We start from the raw sequence: 17,265 nt of genomic DNA on the forward strand, positions 1-17,265 counted from the left end.
TACGAGTGGGGCGTGTCGATGGGGCAGGTGCACAAAATTGTCATGACAGACATCGAGTACGGGCTGGGTAGCTCTTTGCAATAGCAGTCGACTTCTGGTATCTGTACGGACCCAGAGAGAACATGGCATATAAACTGACTGGAGCTAAGAGCAGATAATTTAGCCCTCGAGTGTTTTTACACTCAAGTTCGACGCCAGCATGTCCTTGTTCTATCAGATAACATGGCAGCGTACATAAATTGCCAAGGCAGCATCAATTCTCGCCTCCCTTCTTAGACACTTTTGCTGTGAGCAGATAAACATCTCCTGTCTATTTGAGCTACCCATGTCTCCTGCCATTTGAACTGCAGGGCAGACATGCTGTCGAAACGGGGTAGTACCAGAGGAATAGAAACTACATCCTCAAACAGTGAATATGATATGAAACATATTTGGACAAGCAGAGGTGGACCTCGTCGCAACATCATAGAACTCTTACTGCCTGCTGTTTTTCTCTCCAGCGGAACCATCCACATTGGAAGTGGATGCGCTAGCTCACTACTGGCCGAAATCATGACAATACGCATTTCTGCCAGTGAAAATGTTGCATCAGGTGCTGTGCAAAATCAGGAAGAGTGCTGTCTGGTTGTGTTGGTCAGTGCTGCTGGTTGCTCTGAAGTGGCCCACGCAGCCCTGGTTTCCGGACCTGCTGGAATTGTTGACTTCCTGGTCCAACCCATTCCACTGAGAAAGAACCTCCTCTCTCAAGTGAAGGGCTCAATCGGGCATCCCAACCCAGATTTGTGGAACTTGCAAGTTTGGCTGCACAGTGGAGCTGTGCATTAGCTTCCCTGCCCTGGCATGTATTGATTAATGAATTCACACTTACAAATAATCAGAGTAAAAGTGTATGCGTATTTGTTGTGCTGTCTGAGGGGAGAGCTCAGAGCTCAGAATTTGGCCTGAACCCAGAGTACTCCCCCTGTATCAATAGCTTGGATAGGAACCAGCCAATAGTGAGCAGTCGGGGTAGCGGAGGGATGCAGAAAACTGTCGAGGAACATGTGAGTCAGCTATGTATATATACAGTATAGGCCTCCTCTTGTGCTGATCGGATAGATCATTTAAACATGTTCCTCCAAATCTTTGTTAATAAAACATCATATATTATCTCTGAAGCATGAACCCCTTCCACTAGGCACCTCTATGCCCATAAGTGAAGAGTTTTTGTGTTGATGTTTTGTGAATATGGCCCCTGGTGGTCAAGTTTCTATGTGGCACAAGACGGTTGAACTCCCCTCACTCTTCTACAATCCCCACTTGGGATTTGACCTTGGTGTTGAAGGTATTGACGTGTTCGCCATTTGAGCCGCTCCAGTCGGCTTAGCTAAAAGTGCTCTCTTTTAAAATGGTGCTTATATCGGCACTCATATCAGTTAAAGACAACATTCATGCTCTGTCAGTCAATGACTCGTGCATGGATTTTCCATGCGACTCCAAACTGCAGGGAACTCTATCCCTTCACAGCTGCTATGCCCTGTTCATGCTCTGTGTGTTGAGCCACTAGACAGTTCAGGCTCTCTGACCAGCTCTTCTTCTTTTTTGAGGCCATACTAAAGGTCTACCAGTCTGAAAACAAAGGCTATCCCATTCGATTGTGTATGCGATAGCTCTGGCTTATAGTTCACAGAATGTAACATGCCCTATAGGTGTTCAAATCCACTCTACAAAAGGTATGGCTTCTTCATGGGACATCAGTGGGATGTCCATTGAAGACATCTTTTCAGCAGCAGGATGGGCTTCCCCGAGCACTTTCACCAAATTTCACAATATGGATGTTTCCTCACTGACTTCTCATATCACCACCTGTTCTAAGACAATTACAGTGGTCGTGGGCCCCTGAGTGAGCAATGCAATCTGGAAATATTTATACATATATACACTCTATTGCTAAACCCCTGAAAAACAACTTGAAACCATAATCTCCCCTCCACCAAACTTTACACTTGGCACAATGCAGTCAGGCAAATACCGTTCTCCTGGCAAACACCAAACCCAGACTTGTCCATCGGATTGCCAGTGCTTTGCGTGCTTTACACCACTGCATCCAATGCTTTGCATTGCACTTGGTGATGTAAGGCTTGGATGCAGCTGCTCGGCCAAGGAAACTCATTACATGAAGCTCTCTACGCACTGTTCTTGAGCTAATCTGAAGGCCACACAAAGTTTGGAGGTCTGTAGCTATTGACTCTGTTGGGGACTTCTGTGCACTGAACCCCGCTCTGTGATTTTACGTGGCCTATCACTTCGTGGCTGAGTTGCTGTTGTTCCCAATTGCAGTTAGGCCATAATACCTGATCTATCATGTGTTATTTGTGTTCTGTATTGTGCTGGATGCTCCGCATATACAGTACATTTGACTTTGTTTGAGCTATATTAACTGTGCTAACATCACTGATCTATTGTGTTAGGGATCCAGGATTCACAGCTTCCTTTCTTTCCTTCCTTTTCGCTGTCACTGTGGCTTCAACATTGTTATTCTTCTCAATGAATTGTGCTAAAGTGCCTTGACTTACCGCTTCTATTTCTTGTACTACTTGTACACTTTACCGTCACTTAAATCACTTAAGTAAGTCGGTAAGTCACTTACCATCATCACATTTACTCGGAACCCCTGAAACACTGGTGTTCAGCTGGGTCTGGTAGTCTTCCCTGCTGTGTGTTAGCACTGGACAGACACTGTTATAAAATGTGTTACTACAACTGCTGCAATAGTTATCTTCCAAATTGATGACGCAAAGTTGAGAGGCCAAATGAAAGGGAACATTGCGATCATACCGTGTCAGTTATGCTCAGGGTTTTTCGTCAATTGCTTGTTCAGTCGAAAGATTCTGAGAAAATGACGGCTAGGATCATTATATACGGCACATTCCCGCCTCTAATTTGTGTGCTTGAACACCATTGGACATTGCAATGCAATTTCATTATGCCAATCAGGCTTCAGTATTCTAGGAGAAAGGTGTTTCCCCATAGCGTCATTGATGACGCAATGTCTTGTTCCCTCATTTCAAGGAACCTAGTTTACATGAGTAATTGGAGACATTTTCTCAGCAACACTCGTTAATGAGTGTGTACATTTGTGGTGTCAGGTATATAAAGGGGTACTGAGTATATAAAGTGCTATTTGGTATATGTCAGGGGTGTCCAATCCTGCTCCTGCTGGGCTACCGTCCTGCAGATTTCACAGCAAGAAGGTTCTCGGTTCAAGTCTTGGCTGAACTAGGAGGCCTTTCTCTGGTAAATGTGGAGGCATCGGGTATATATGGGGATATTGGGAGGATTTGTTGTATTGTGGGTATACTGGGTATGTCTGGGTGTCTACCGTATAATTATATTGGAAATATTTTGGTGTATTGGGTATTATGTGATGACATTAGATATATCTGGGGGAATTGTATAAATGAGATAACTGGGTATATATGGTGCTGTTGTGATATTGCAGGGCTGCATTCCACTCCAGTTTTAGACACGCACTCACAAACTTCCCTAAACACTTCCCCTCGGGGGAATCCCTGCCGCCATTTTGAAGCGCGTTTTTCAATTTTTTTTCAATCTTTTTTTCAATTTTTAAAAAACATTTTTTTAAACATTTAAAACACACATATATACATATAGAATGCTGTATTAAACAAATTTGTAAGGGGAAAAAATAAATAATAAATCAGCTCCATTGTGGATTCCAAGTGATCAAGGGCTTAGGACGTTCCAGTTCAGCCCATTGCAAAGATTCCGCCAGAAGTGGGCACTCATGCAACGTAAGCAATGAAGTACATCCGAGTCAACGAGACCGAGGGAAGGAATGCAGCCCAGGTCCACTTTCCTGCAGAGTTTTGTTCCAACCCTAATCAAGGTCTGCAGGATTACTAGAAGGTTATGGGCAGGTGAGTTTTATCAAGGTTGGAGATAAACTCTGCAGGAAAGTGGACCTTGAGGGCCAGGGTTGAGAACCCCTGTTGTGGGGTATTCAGTATATGTGGTGATATGAGGGGTTGTTGGGATGTGTGGTGGTGTTTGGAATACATGACGTTGGGATATGTGGTGGGAAAGGCTATATGTGATTTTGGTATGTATATACAAGTGGAATTTTTTATCTGAAATTTTCACACAATACATATTGAAATTGTTTATGATTATTTTACTCTTTGTTCAAATCATAGTTTTAATAATGTAAAATAGTTTTGTAATACATGTATATTGATGTATTTTCATAATATATAAAAGACATTTGCAAAGTAATAAAAATAAATATTAAAAGGTAGGTAAAAAGTTGAAATCAGGTAAAATAAAATTAACCCCTTGAAAATACAATTGCCCAAAGTAGAAACACCCAAGAAGAGTGGCAAATATTAGTTATGTTGAGTCTGTTCTCCACCCAAGGTTGATGGTCTTCAGTGGAGTTTAAAAAACTGCTAACAAATTGCTGATAAAGCCACATAACCAACAGAAATGCTTCGGCTAACTAGGGGCAGTTATTTGTGAAATTACAGCACTGGTATCCATTAGGTCTTCAGCTTACAATTCCATAGCTTCTATATTGTGTAACATGAGCAACACTCTGTATAAAATTTGTAAATACTTAAAAATAATACGATCACATGGGTTGATCACACTAGAATTCTACTCAAACAAATCACATGACAAGAAAGTCAGTGCATTAGATTCTCTTTAATATCAACAAGTACAAATGCATTTTCTTCAAAAACGTGATACAGAAAATACATTGCCTCACATTATTCTGGTTTCTAACGCATTGAGAATGTTTTCTAGGCCAATAAAGTTAACCTGAGAGTTCATGTTGTTAGACCTTTATACAGGGTGAGATCAGCCATCCAAAAAATATATATTTAAATAGGCTAATGAATAAGAAGAAAGCAATAGCAAATGTTCCATTTGAATCTAAATACAGCTTTGCTAATGTTGGAAGCTAATTGCTGGCCCGTAGAAGAAGGTAATGATCACACTGATTGACGTCACCACCACACTGATTGAAGTACAGGCACTATTCACTGTGAGCACTGCAATGAAAACTTTACAACAGCTTATTCAGATGGAACTGATCTCTGCCATACATCACAAAATTACACCAACATGGAGCATTTCCTGAACATTTCAAAGCATAAAGACGACATATTTGTCTATACCTGATGGAGTGCATACAGTGTGCGCGAGTGAATGTCACAATAATCACACTGGACAAGTTCAAACAAAAGGCACCAAAACTCAGGAGGGTCTTTCATCACCAAACCGCGCACTAAATATCAAAATATAATAATCACTGCTGACAAGCATAAGCCATGTCAAATATTTGAGAGCTGTTTTCCCAAGAAGCAGACATATGTCACCAAGACACACCACACACTTTTGTGTACAGATATCAGAAAAACATTTTTTTTTTTTTAAATACCCAGCAGATTGACTTGCATTTTAAACCATAAATGTTGCAAAAACTTACCAGTGTACACTATAAGCAAGCTGTGTTACAAAGTGATAAAACTAGATTGCTCCCATTATAATCAACAAAACTGTAGACACGATGAGCGCCCAATGTTGCTCTGCTAGCATAGTTAGCTTCACTGATTACAAATAGAGATATCAAGGTTTGTTGCATTGGGATGTTCACTTTCAACATAAATTGGGTGTAATTTATATCAGGAATCATCTCAACAAATTGCAAACAGTCCAAAAGAAAGAAAAAAAATCTGATTCTCTAAATGAAAACGCATCCAAGATGTCTTGGTGACATACATGTGCTATCAGGGTTGTTGCATTTTTCTAAATGGCAAAATAAAAATTCAATACAAACCATGAACAACAATCAGTATATATAAGCATAAACATTATCATAAAAATATTTTGATCTATATTCACTGCGCAACATTAAATCAAACTAAGCCACATGTAAGCAAACTTGTGCATTTCCTTGTGGATAGTGCAATATCAAGCCTTTGCAACTGAGCATTGCTCCACAACTCGTTTCAGTTCATTTTCCAAATACCAACACTCCATAAAAGGTATAAAGTGGGACAGTTTCAATGCTTTACATAATCGCAAAATTCACATTTTTTCCAAGCACTGAAATTAGTATTTGATCAAACATGTTGAATATTACACATTTAATAAAAGACGCTTAGTAAATGAAATGACTCCTCATAGAGGACTACTCTTACTGTGTATCTTTCAACCCTGGATAAACGCAGAGAAATATCAACTAATTTTCAAATGAATAAGGAGGCCAACAAAGGTTGTGCTTTGTACTGCCAGATACAAAGACTAATCATATTTAGTCCTCAATCTGTTAAGAAAGTGTTTGAGATGTTTAGTTGATAGTACTCCAGTTTGACGTTTCAGCCTTAGTATTGGCGTTTGCAGTCATGTGTGACATCATTTCATCTCCTGAGAGCTCCCACTAAATTTCTTTCTCAGCATAAACCTGCACAGCATGGCTATGTACCCATGTGAAGAAGAATAAATAAGAGATATATTCCCAAACAAATCCCATTGCTTAGCAGCTGCAAAAAAGCGTGTTTGTTCTCGTTTATCCAGAAGCAAAATGAATGACTCAAATTCTCAAGCTGTGTTTCTCTAAAATGGCCACTGAACAACTTAAGTAATTTTCACAGTTAGTACTCACACCATGACATCCAGCTCAGTTAAAACACAAAAAAAGCTGCCTTTCACTGTTAACAGAGGAAATAATGTACAAAATAAAAGCACAAACTACAAAAACTTCAAATAAAATGGAGGTTCCCCAAGGTTCTCTATCAGGTCCAAGCCACTTTGCGGGATATGGCCTGTTTAAAGCACTCAGGGTCCGTGTTCCCCCCTGGTCGCAAAGCTCTTTCGAGACTTACCAGAACGTTCTGATGGGACTCGCGAATGTTGACAGGGTGTTTGGCTCTGAGCAGCTCGTAGGCGGCAATAAGCCTCATATTTTGTTTGACCATGAGGTATTGAATAATACAAGTGGGGGCGAGGGAAAAACCATCACGACAATGCACCAACACTCGTTTCCTCTTCTCCGTGGAGGCATCGATGCACTCATTGATGTCCTCGAAGCAGCGGTGCTTGAGGGCGAGGCCTTCTTGGACGGTGTCCGGAAGGTCGCTCATGTCCACTTTGAGCCGAGACCAACTATGCTTGACAGCCCTTGAACAAGTACAAGGAATGACTCTCAAACAAGTCTCCCCAGGCAGGCTGCTCATGTCAATGATGCTATCGATGTTATTTCGGCACAACGTACGTCCGCTATAAGCCGCGTTCAGGTTGCCCACGTAAATGTAGTCTGTAACCTTGGATATGACAGGATCTGAGTACTGGAAGTGTTCAGAGACGCTCTGCTTGGGCTCTGGAGTCTCTGGGCCCGTCTTGGCACTGCCGGAAACTGCTCTGCGACTGTAGTTGCGCATTTTCTTGGATCCGGAGCGGGAAGGTGGGTTGGAGTCAGACTCAGAGCTGCTATTCCAAGGAGGGGAGAAGAGTGAAAAGCGACTAGAGGACTTGCTCTTGGTGAGGTGCTCCACCGGACTGGAGAGGCCGGAGCTGGAGGTGGTGGTGGAGCCAGAAGCGCAAAAGAGAGACGCTCTTTCCAGGGAACCTGTGCTGCTGGCTGCTCCGGCACTATGGGCCTGCTCCATCTGACAAAAAAAGTCACATCATTAAGAAAGGGTTTCAAACTGGACATTCTTTTTTGCAATGAGTTACAAGCAGCAGACTTGAAAGTACTTCCACCTACCTGAGCTTTGAGGTTGTTCTTCCATTCCTGAGTCTCCAGAGCTTTAAAGCGTCCATTGCTGTCGGAGGACACCGAGAGACACAGGGGCCGATGGGTCCTGGGGGGTAGTTGGGGTGTCAGGGCCATGGCTAGCGGCCGGGAGTCAGGCTGCTCGTTCCTATTCATCAGATCTGGACAGGAGCCTTCGATACACAGAGCGATTGAGATCAATGAACAGGAACTGAGATTTTTTTTTAACTAGACTTTCTTTAACAAGAATTAATGTGCTTTCGTGCTAAATTCTGACAATACAGAGTTCACTGGCTGAAATAACCTTGCACATTTTCATGTTCAGTGTGAAAGGGTCCTTATGGGTGCATTAAAATATGCATCTACAAATCTGGTTCTGAGTAAACAAGATGGTTTTAGATGCATATAGATCAAGGGTGGCGAACTCTGGTTCTGAAGAACCTCAGTCCTGCACAGTTTAGCTCCAATCCTGATAAAAAACTCACCTGCCTATAGCTTTCTAGCAACCCTTCAGGCCTTGATTAGCTTGTTCAGGTGTTTGATTAGAGTTGGAGCTGAACTCTCCAGGTCCGATGTTAGCCACCCCGATATAGATGGTCAAATAGATTCAAGAAAGAAAAGACCAATCAATTCAGTATGCAAAGAAAGGAGAAAACTCCTTCGACAATGCTGCTGATCTAGATACTACCAGATGGTGTGATGGGTAAATATTATGAATTCATATTCCAATTGAATTCAAAATGAATTCCAATGTAAAGGGGTCATGAACTGTGTTGTTTTATTGTTTTATAATGTTTCCTGGGGTGCACTTTTACTTTTACCTGGGGTATGCTTTTTACAGCACAAAAAACTCATGATTTAGAAATAAAAGGCCTTTTTCCTACCTTGATTTTAGTCCTTATATAAACACACTGTTTTAAGGGGCGTGTCTGCTGTGATTGGCTAACATCTTTCCATTTTAAATAGCTCTCAACAAAACTTTTAGAACATTTTTACTATTACAGCTCTCAAGGTTAAGTAAGCATGAAAAGTGCTGCATTACATTTAGATCTATGGCATTATTTAGATCGTGGCATGAAAGGTTGCAGTGATGAACATTGTAGCCTATCACAGACATGTTGTTGAGCACATGAAAGCAGTGATTTTGTCATTGCAACTCAATTTCTGCACACTAACGAATGCTTTCATTCTAACCAACAGTGCAAACGCTATGTAACTAAGAGATTCGCTGAATAAAACGTGAGTTTTGGTGCTTGGTTTGATTGACAGCTCCAGCGCATGCGGTTTGACAGCTCCAGCAATTGCAAAGGAAGCGTTCTGTGAACACATTCTATATATAATTTAATTATTTAAATAACAGATTATGTTCATCCTACTAAGAGAAACAACGTGAAGTTGACCATTTAGTCTGAAGTTGACCATTAGTTTGATCTACTGACACATAGACAAAGAAAATCTGACTGTACATGAATCATATCATCAGATCAGGCATTAAAATTAACACAGTTACTTACATGTTGTTGCATTACTGTCGAGTCCATATCGTAAAAGTCTGTTTGCAAATCTGTGCCGAAATGCGACTGATTTACCAAAGAATCCACAGTGAAATACTGAATACAAATAAATAAAGCTCAAATGAGACATTCACATTGTTGAAAATAAATAACGATATTCCTAGCATTAGAATCCTTTGAAAGGTAATGTTATTTTTGTCCTGTATCGCTCTTCTCTCCTTCTCATCTCACTAACACGCCAGTGGGCGGGGCTAATGTTGCAACGATGAAGTAGGCGTTGATTTCTTCTGCGGAGGTGGCGTTTAACCTATCTATGTCATAGATAGGCACATTCCAGGATCAGATGTTTGCTGGGCTTGGTGACAATAAAAGCTTTTATTGGACTAACAAGAAAGTTTTTAGTTCTGAAACTTACAGGGTATTCTTATAGTACGATGACCTCTATATATCAAAAGCTCAAGGAAAAATTGATTTCTCAATTCATGACCCCTTTAAGTCTGTGTTTGTTTTCTGTTACTTTTGCCAACTAAGGCCGCAAAGTTTAAGATGTTCTATCGACATGATGATTGTGGGCATTCTAACAACTCCTGGGCATAGCGGTAGTACGTATGGCATAAGCTTTTTGAAGAATGCGGAAAGCAGAAGCACGAGCAAGACGATAATTTGTGTTTATAAAGCATATACAGTTGTATTTTTTTCGAAAATGACCGATCTTTTCGCTAGATAAGTCCCTCATTCCTCGTCTGGTATCGTTTAAAGCCCTTTGAAGCTGCACTGAAACTGTAATTTTAACCTTCAACCGTCTGGAGGCCATTGAAGTCCACTATAAGGAGAATAATCCTGGAATGTTTTCATCAAAAACCTTAATTTCTTTTCGACTGAAGAAAGAAAGACATGAACATCTTGGATGATATGGGGGTGAGTAAATTATCAGGAAAATTTTATTTAAAAGTGGACTAATCCTTTAAGCCTTACAAGGCACCTGTCTGTCAGCGAGTGTGTGATTCAATGTGGACATTCATTAATGGAGCTGAGAGTTTGATCCAGGACAACACGACTCAGGCATTAATACTCCCACATATCTCACTTCAGACAGCCATTCCATCGTTTCATTGTTCCACCAATTGACTGTGTATGTTTGTTTACACGACACAATGCTAAAAAGCTAGTGTGACAAAATCTGCCTGAGTATTCGTTCAGCTGCAACTAAATTTTAGGTATCTGCACATTAGCTGGTAAAAAACAACCAATGTCAACAGTGCCGAAAGACATTCAGACTCATGAAGCATTGCCAATTTAAAAAATTAAACCATTCCATACAATGACAAAGCATACACAATCTGTAGCCCAGATTCTCAATATGAAATTCCTTGTTATTTCTTAAGCTTTCTTTTAATTGAAATAAAGTTTTCAATTTGCTCTTATTTTACTAAATTAGGTTTGTTAAGATTTTAATGACAAATGGACCGAATACCCATGGAGAACATACTAATAAGATATTTAACAGAAATAAATATTTGATAGACAGTGACATACAGTACACGAATGTCTGCAGAATACAGAAAACAACATGTGATGTCCTAAATAATCCAAACACATACTGTAGTACTTACCAGTGGCACATTCTGAACGAGAAATGGGCTGGAGCTGCAAACGATTGCGAATCTTGAGAGAGTTAAGTAGATTTTTTGCAATCATGCCTGGATAAAATAGAACAAAAGAATAAAGCAGAATAAATGACAGTGAAATACTAAGGTTGTCTGAACCAGAAACAAATCACCAGAAGGGTGAAGAAAAACAAAGATTCTATGAAACCTAAACTGGAGTTTGGTGGTTTTAGTCCATGTCTGCGCTCAGGGGTGTATATAAAAACTTTCATCCAATCAGTCGGTCTCTAGAAAATAAATCACGGTTCATGGTTGTGGTGTAGGTCGAATCACAAAAACTTAAGGGGTGCAAAGTTTGATGTTTGGAAACATAATAATTCAGAAGCTTAAAATGTAAAATATCAGGAAGCTTAAAATGGAAAAGAACATAATCTGTGCCGAAATGCGACTGATTTACCAAAGAATCCACAGTGAAATACTGAATACAAATAAATAAAGCTCAAATGAGACATTCACATTGTTGAAAATAAATAACGATATTCCTAGCATTAGAATCCTTTGAAAGGTAATGTTATTTTTGTCCTGTATCGCTCTTCTCTCCTTCTCATCTCACTAACACGCCAGTGGGCGGGGCTAATGTTGCAACGATGAAGTAGGCGTTGATTTCTTCTGCGGAGGTGGCGTTTAACCTATCTATGTCATAGATAGGCACATTCCAGGATCAGATATTTGCTGGGCTTGGTGACAATAAAAGCTTTTATTGGACTAACAAGAAAGTTTTTAGTTCTGAAACTTACAGGGTATTCTTATAGTACGATGACCTCTTATATATCAAAAGCTCAAGGAAAAATTGATTTCTCAATTCATGACCCCTTTAAGTCTGTGTTTGGAAATATGATGTACAAGTAAAAGTAACACGCTCTATCTATCTACTAAAATTGTGGCAACAGATTACGAGCAATGTTATTAGTTAAATTCAACATAAGAACTGAGTTAGAATTAATCAAATGAATTGCTTAAAAGTCAACAATTTAAAATGTGTAAAATTAGCAAACACCATTACAAAAACCACAAAGTGACATAAAAAAACAAAGAATCAAACTACCCAACTAAACGAAACACTGATTGTCATAATGGTGACCAACCATTTTCAATAAAATCAACATCAACATCTAAACCTCTCTTAATTATTGCATTTCTCTTTCCTTCAGTGATTCAGTTTATCATCGGGTGTCTTCAGTTTTGGTAATAAAAAATAAACAGTTCTTAATTCATCTTTGATGTCTGTTATTCAGATATTTTTGTATAAATTCTACTTAAATGTTACTCGTTTTAAATGGTTGAAATTTAAGGAATCAATTTGATTAATTCTAACTCAATTCTATTTGTTGAATTTAATTAATAAAATTGCTTGTAATCTGTTGCCCAAATTTTATAGAGTAGATATAGCGTATTACTTTTTACAGTGTATCTTCACTGAATTTTGCAGACAGTACTAGTCAATGAAATACTTACATTTTCATAACTTTTGTATTAATCATAGTTATTAATTACAAAATAAAGATACTTTTCCAGGCCTCTTCCATTCCGTTATTTCAGTTTTTTAATGCCCATGAGAAACCCTTATCATAACATAAAAATAAAGATACATACTTACACAGTAAAAATATTTTTAATAGAAAATGAATGTATGTAAGATGCTACAGTAAAACCTGTTCATTTTAAGGTACCTTACCATATGCAGTAAAAATTATAATAGATTTAACAGGACATGTTTTTGAAAGTTGAAAGCAATGTCAACGACCGAACAAAACATTAAGCTGACCATAAAAACAAAAGTGCTCAGTGCATACCAAATATGTAACTTTCCACTGTAAACGTTTATGGAAGTAAAAGGATTGATCAATAATTTACACTGGGAAAAAAACTATAAATCAAGATAATACATGAAGGTGACAGTATACAGTAAAATACTGTTAAAATTGTGTTGTTGTTGTTTTTTTAAGCAAAACATTTTGGTCACTTATAAGTGAAATCTGTAAAAAGAAGTTCCCAGAAGTCCATGTGTGATGCACCACATTTGATTACATTTTACGAGAATATTTTTGGTATATTAGAATATTTTTTGGTAATATTTCAAAAAAACTAAACTTATATAGTGATGGCTGATTTCAAAACACTGCTTCATGAAGCTTCGGAGCATTATGAATCTTTTGTGTCGAATCATGATTCGGATCACATGTCAAATCAGATTCATAACGCTCCGAAGCTTCATGAAGCAGTGTTTTGAAATTGGCCATCACTAGATAAGTTATTATTTTCTTTTGTTTTTTTTTTGGTGCACAAAAAATATTCTCGTCGCTTTATAATATTAATATTGAACCACTGTACTCACATGAACTGATTTACAGTTGTGGCCAGAATTATTAGCCCCCTTCATAAATATGATCAAAGATGACTCTAAAAATAAATCTGCATTGTTTATCCTTTTGATCTTTAATTCATAAAATTAGCAAAAATCTAACCTTTCATTGAAGGAAAAGAATTGAAAGTGGGGGGAAAATAACATTAAGAAATAAATGTTTTTCTCCAAAACACGTTGACCACAATTATTAGCACCCATAGAATTTTTTATGAGTAAAATATCTCTGAAGTATATTCCCATTCATATTTACATTTTTTTAGCTCACCGGGGTGATCATGAACATGAAATTGTCCAGTCATGACTTCCTGTTCCACAGGAGTATAAACATGTGGAAACACAAAGGCCAAATTCCCGTAATCATTCATCACAATGAGAAAAAAACAAAGAATATAGTTCTGATGTGTAGCAAATGATTGTTGAGCATCACAAAATAGAAAGTGGCTGTAAGAAAATAGCTGAAGCATTGAAAATCCCCATTTCCACTATCAAGGCAATAATTGAGAAGTTCCAATAAACTAAAGATGTTACAAATCTGCCTGGAAGAGGACGTGTGTCTAAATCGTCCTAATGTGCAGTGAGGAGGGAATGTTTAAGTGGCCAAAGACTCTCCAAGGATCACAGCTGGAATTGCAGGGATTAGTTGAGTCTTGAATCTCAGAAAGCCTAAAAAAAATTATCAAAAGCACCTACATCCCCACAAGTTGTTCAGGAGGGTTTCAAGAAAAATCCTCTGCTCTCATCCAGAAACAATCTCCTGCATATTCAGTTGTCAGACAAGACTGGAACTTCAAACGGGACTGGCTTCTATGGACAGATGAAACTAAATAAAGAGCTTTTTGGCAGCAAACCCACCAGATGGATTTGGTGCACACATGGATAAAAAGTGCCCCATGCCCACAGTTAAATATACTGCTGGATCTTTAATGTTGTGAGCCTATTTTTGTGCTGGAGGTCCTGGACATCTTGTTCAGATACATGGCATCATGGATTCTATCAAATACCAACAGATAAAAAATCAAAACCTGACCACTTCTGCTAGAAATCTTATAATGGGCTGTGGTTGGATCATCCGTCGGGACAATGATCCAAAACAAACATCAAAACCAGCACAAAAATGGGTCACTGAGCACAAAATGAAGCTTCTGACATGGCCATCCCAGTCCCCTGACCTGAACCCTAAAGAAAATGAGTGGAGTGAACTGAAGAGAAGAAGCACCAACATGGAGCTGGGAATCTGAAGGATCTGGAGAGATTCTGTATGGAGGAATTGTCTCTGATCTCTTGTCAGGTGTTCTCCAAACTCATCAGGCATTTTAGAAGAAGACTCAGAGCTGTTCTCTTGGCAAAAGGAGGTTGCAAAAAGTATTGAATAAAAGGGTGCTAATAATTGTGGTCAACGTGTTTTGGAGAAAAACATTTATTTCATAATGTTATTTCCCCCCTACTTTCAATTCTTTTCCTTCAATGAAAGGTTAGATTTTTGCTAATTTTATAAATTAAAGATCAAAAGGATAAACAATGCAGATTTATTTTTAGAGTCATATTTGATCATATTTATGAAGGGGGCTAATAATTCTGGCCACAACTGTAAATATGTTTTTAGTACATTAATGGATCTTGAGAGAGGAAATGTCATTGCTGGCTATGCAGGCCTCACGGAGTCATCGGATTTCAACAAAATATCTTAATTTGTGTTCCGAAGATGAAAGAAGGTCTTACGAGTGTGGAACGACATGAGGGTGAGTAATAAATGACATTATTTTCATTTTTGGGTGAACTAACCCTTTAAGGTACCTTACCATATGTAGTAAAAATTATAATAGATTTAACAGGACATGTTTTTGAAAGTTGAAAGCAATGTCAACGACCGAACAAAACTGACCATAAAAACAAAAGTGCTCAGTGCATACCAAATATGTGCACAGACAAAAAGTTTTCGATATCACATCATCAGTATCTTTCCACTATAAACATTTTGGTCCATTTTAATGGTTCTGAAAGTGCTTTATAAATAAAAATTTTGTTGAGTTGAGTTTATGGAAGTAAAAGTAATTATCAATAATTTACATTGGGGAAAAAACCTATAAATCAAAATAATACATGAAGGTGACAGAATACAGTAAAATACTGTTAAAATTTTGTTGGTTTTTTTTTTCGGCTCTGGACAGTGACGGGATTAGGACATCCGTGACATGCACACCTACGCACCATTTTAAAAAATATAGCAATTTCCTGTGTAAAACAGGAAAGAAGAAGAAGCAGCAGCGTCACTGTGGAGCGAAAGCGGATATACAACAGACCCAGAAGAGAATACAATGCTGAATAAAGTCGTAGTTTTTGTTATTTTTGGACCAAAATGTATTTTAGATGCTTCAAAAACTTCTAACTAACCCACTGATGTCACATGGACTACTTTGATGATGTTTTTATTACCTTTCTGGACATGGACAGTATACCATACATACATTTTCAATGGAGGGACAGAAAGCTCTCGGACTAAAATATCTTAAACTGTGTTCCGAAGATGAACGGAGGTCTTACAGGTTTGGAACGACATGAGGGTGAGTCATTAATGACATAATTTTCATTTTTGGGTGAACTAACCCTTTAATGACTAATCAAGGCCATGCTGACTTTTTTTATTTTCTTTTATTAATATGGTGATCATTATTAGTCCAAGAAGGTTGGTATATTTACATTAAACACGTTAATTATATATATATATATATATATATATATATATATATATATATATATATATATATATATATATATATATATATATATAATATAGACACACATTGAATTACTAGCAACTGCTTCTATGTAAATATATGGTATTTAATAAAAGTAAAGAATTTTTGGAAAGACAGGTTTGAAGCAAATCTCACCATTTTGTTTGGAATGCTTTTTCTTATCCAGCTGATGAGGTGCCATGATGTCTCTGCTCCATTTTTCCAGCGTTTCCATCTTCCACCCCCTGTAAACAACATGAGCAATCACGTTTATTTCCCATCATAAGTGATATTTGCAGTGTGAAGCATGCATATGCTGGTCAGATGTGCGACTGCAGTGAAGGGGACAGACAGACACCCCCGCACTCAAGCATTCCAAGACAGTCTGTTACACAAATATATGGCGTGATTTCACGATCAAATACTGCTTTCATGCTGCCGAACACAGTCATTATTATATAAACGCACAGTGAATGGCTCGGGTAAAACCATCACAGCGTTAAATGAGCGTTTATGCCTCATCAGATGTGTGTGTACAGCTCCATCCGGATGGATGTGCTGTATCAGTGCATGCACGCGACTCAAAACAGCACACAGTAACAAACATCAGACAGACATACAAGACGTTTATAACGTTTGTAACCAGAAATTATATTACACATAAGATTGTTTTAAACAAACCCCAGCCATTCATCTTTGCAGCGCTCAGCTGAATGAAGCTCACGTGGACAATAACGTCACGGAAGCGACATGCTACGCATCCTGGGAAATGTAGTTGTCCGTAGTGGGCAGACAAGCTTGAAAAGAGTTTAGTTGAAATTCATTTTGGCTTTAAATTATATAAGGTGCTGATTATATTCTTTTTTCCACCTTCGATAATTTAAATAGTCATGCAGTGTGAAAGTGTGAATTCTTATCAGCAAATGTTAAGTTTTAGCCTCTCAATTCATTTCAACTCATTAAGGAAGGCAGTAACATTTAATAAATCAAAATCAACAGGAAACAAGGAACACAAAGAGCAGGAACAAAGTAAATGTAAGAAATAAGAATACGAGGATACAGGAAACAAACAATAAACTAACACTTGGACTATATGGTGTGTTCAAGTCCTCCTGGGAAGTTCACATTTCATGTTGGGAAGTCGTGTTTACAACGTTAGGTGCATTCAATTCACTTTCATTGAAGCAAGAATAACGAACTACAG

The 17,265-nt window shown here is 38.3% G+C and overlaps 1 protein-coding gene across 2 annotated transcripts; it reads right to left on the reverse strand.

The window, feature by feature from the left end:
- Positions 1–4,685: 4,685 nt before the first annotated feature.
- Positions 4,686–16,866, reverse strand: LOC125247641 (dual specificity protein phosphatase MPK-4). 2 transcript variants are annotated; one of them, XM_048159051.1, is made up of 5 exons: positions 16,743–16,866; positions 16,218–16,306; positions 10,908–10,994; positions 7,772–7,953; positions 4,686–7,673 (listed from the first exon to the last, which is right to left on the reverse strand). In XM_048159051.1, the coding sequence occupies exons 2-5, from the start codon at positions 16,294–16,296 to the stop codon at positions 6,801–6,803; spliced, it is 1,221 nt and encodes a 406-aa protein (XP_048015008.1). In that variant the 5' UTR covers positions 16,297–16,306; positions 16,743–16,866; the 3' UTR covers positions 4,686–6,800. The 2 variants fall into 2 exon arrangements, with proteins under 2 accessions (XP_048015008.1, XP_048015009.1); XM_048159052.1 differs by lacking the exons at positions 16,218–16,306; positions 16,743–16,866 and adding an exon at positions 8,266–8,341.
- Between the last annotated feature and the right edge of the window lie 399 nt (positions 16,867–17,265).

Source organism: Megalobrama amblycephala, linkage group LG15 (genome assembly GCF_018812025.1).
Source record: "Megalobrama amblycephala isolate DHTTF-2021 linkage group LG15, ASM1881202v1, whole genome shotgun sequence".
Taxonomy (NCBI): Eukaryota; Metazoa; Chordata; class Actinopteri; order Cypriniformes; family Xenocyprididae; genus Megalobrama; species Megalobrama amblycephala.

Excerpts from the sequence above, each read along its gene's own strand:
- LOC125247641 (XM_048159051.1), bottom strand. The coding sequence starts at position 16,296 with ATGGAAACGCTGGAAAAATGGAGCAGAGACATCATGGCACCTCATCAG. Across the intron at positions 7,954-10,907 it reads TCGTTCAGAATGTGCCACTG|GCTCCTGTCCAGATCTGATG; the intron begins GTAAGTACTACA and ends TGTGTATCGAAG. Across the intron at positions 7,674-7,771 it reads AGAACAACCTCAAAGCTCAG|ATGGAGCAGGCCCATAGTGC; the intron begins GTAGGTGGAAGT and ends TTTTTTTGTCAG.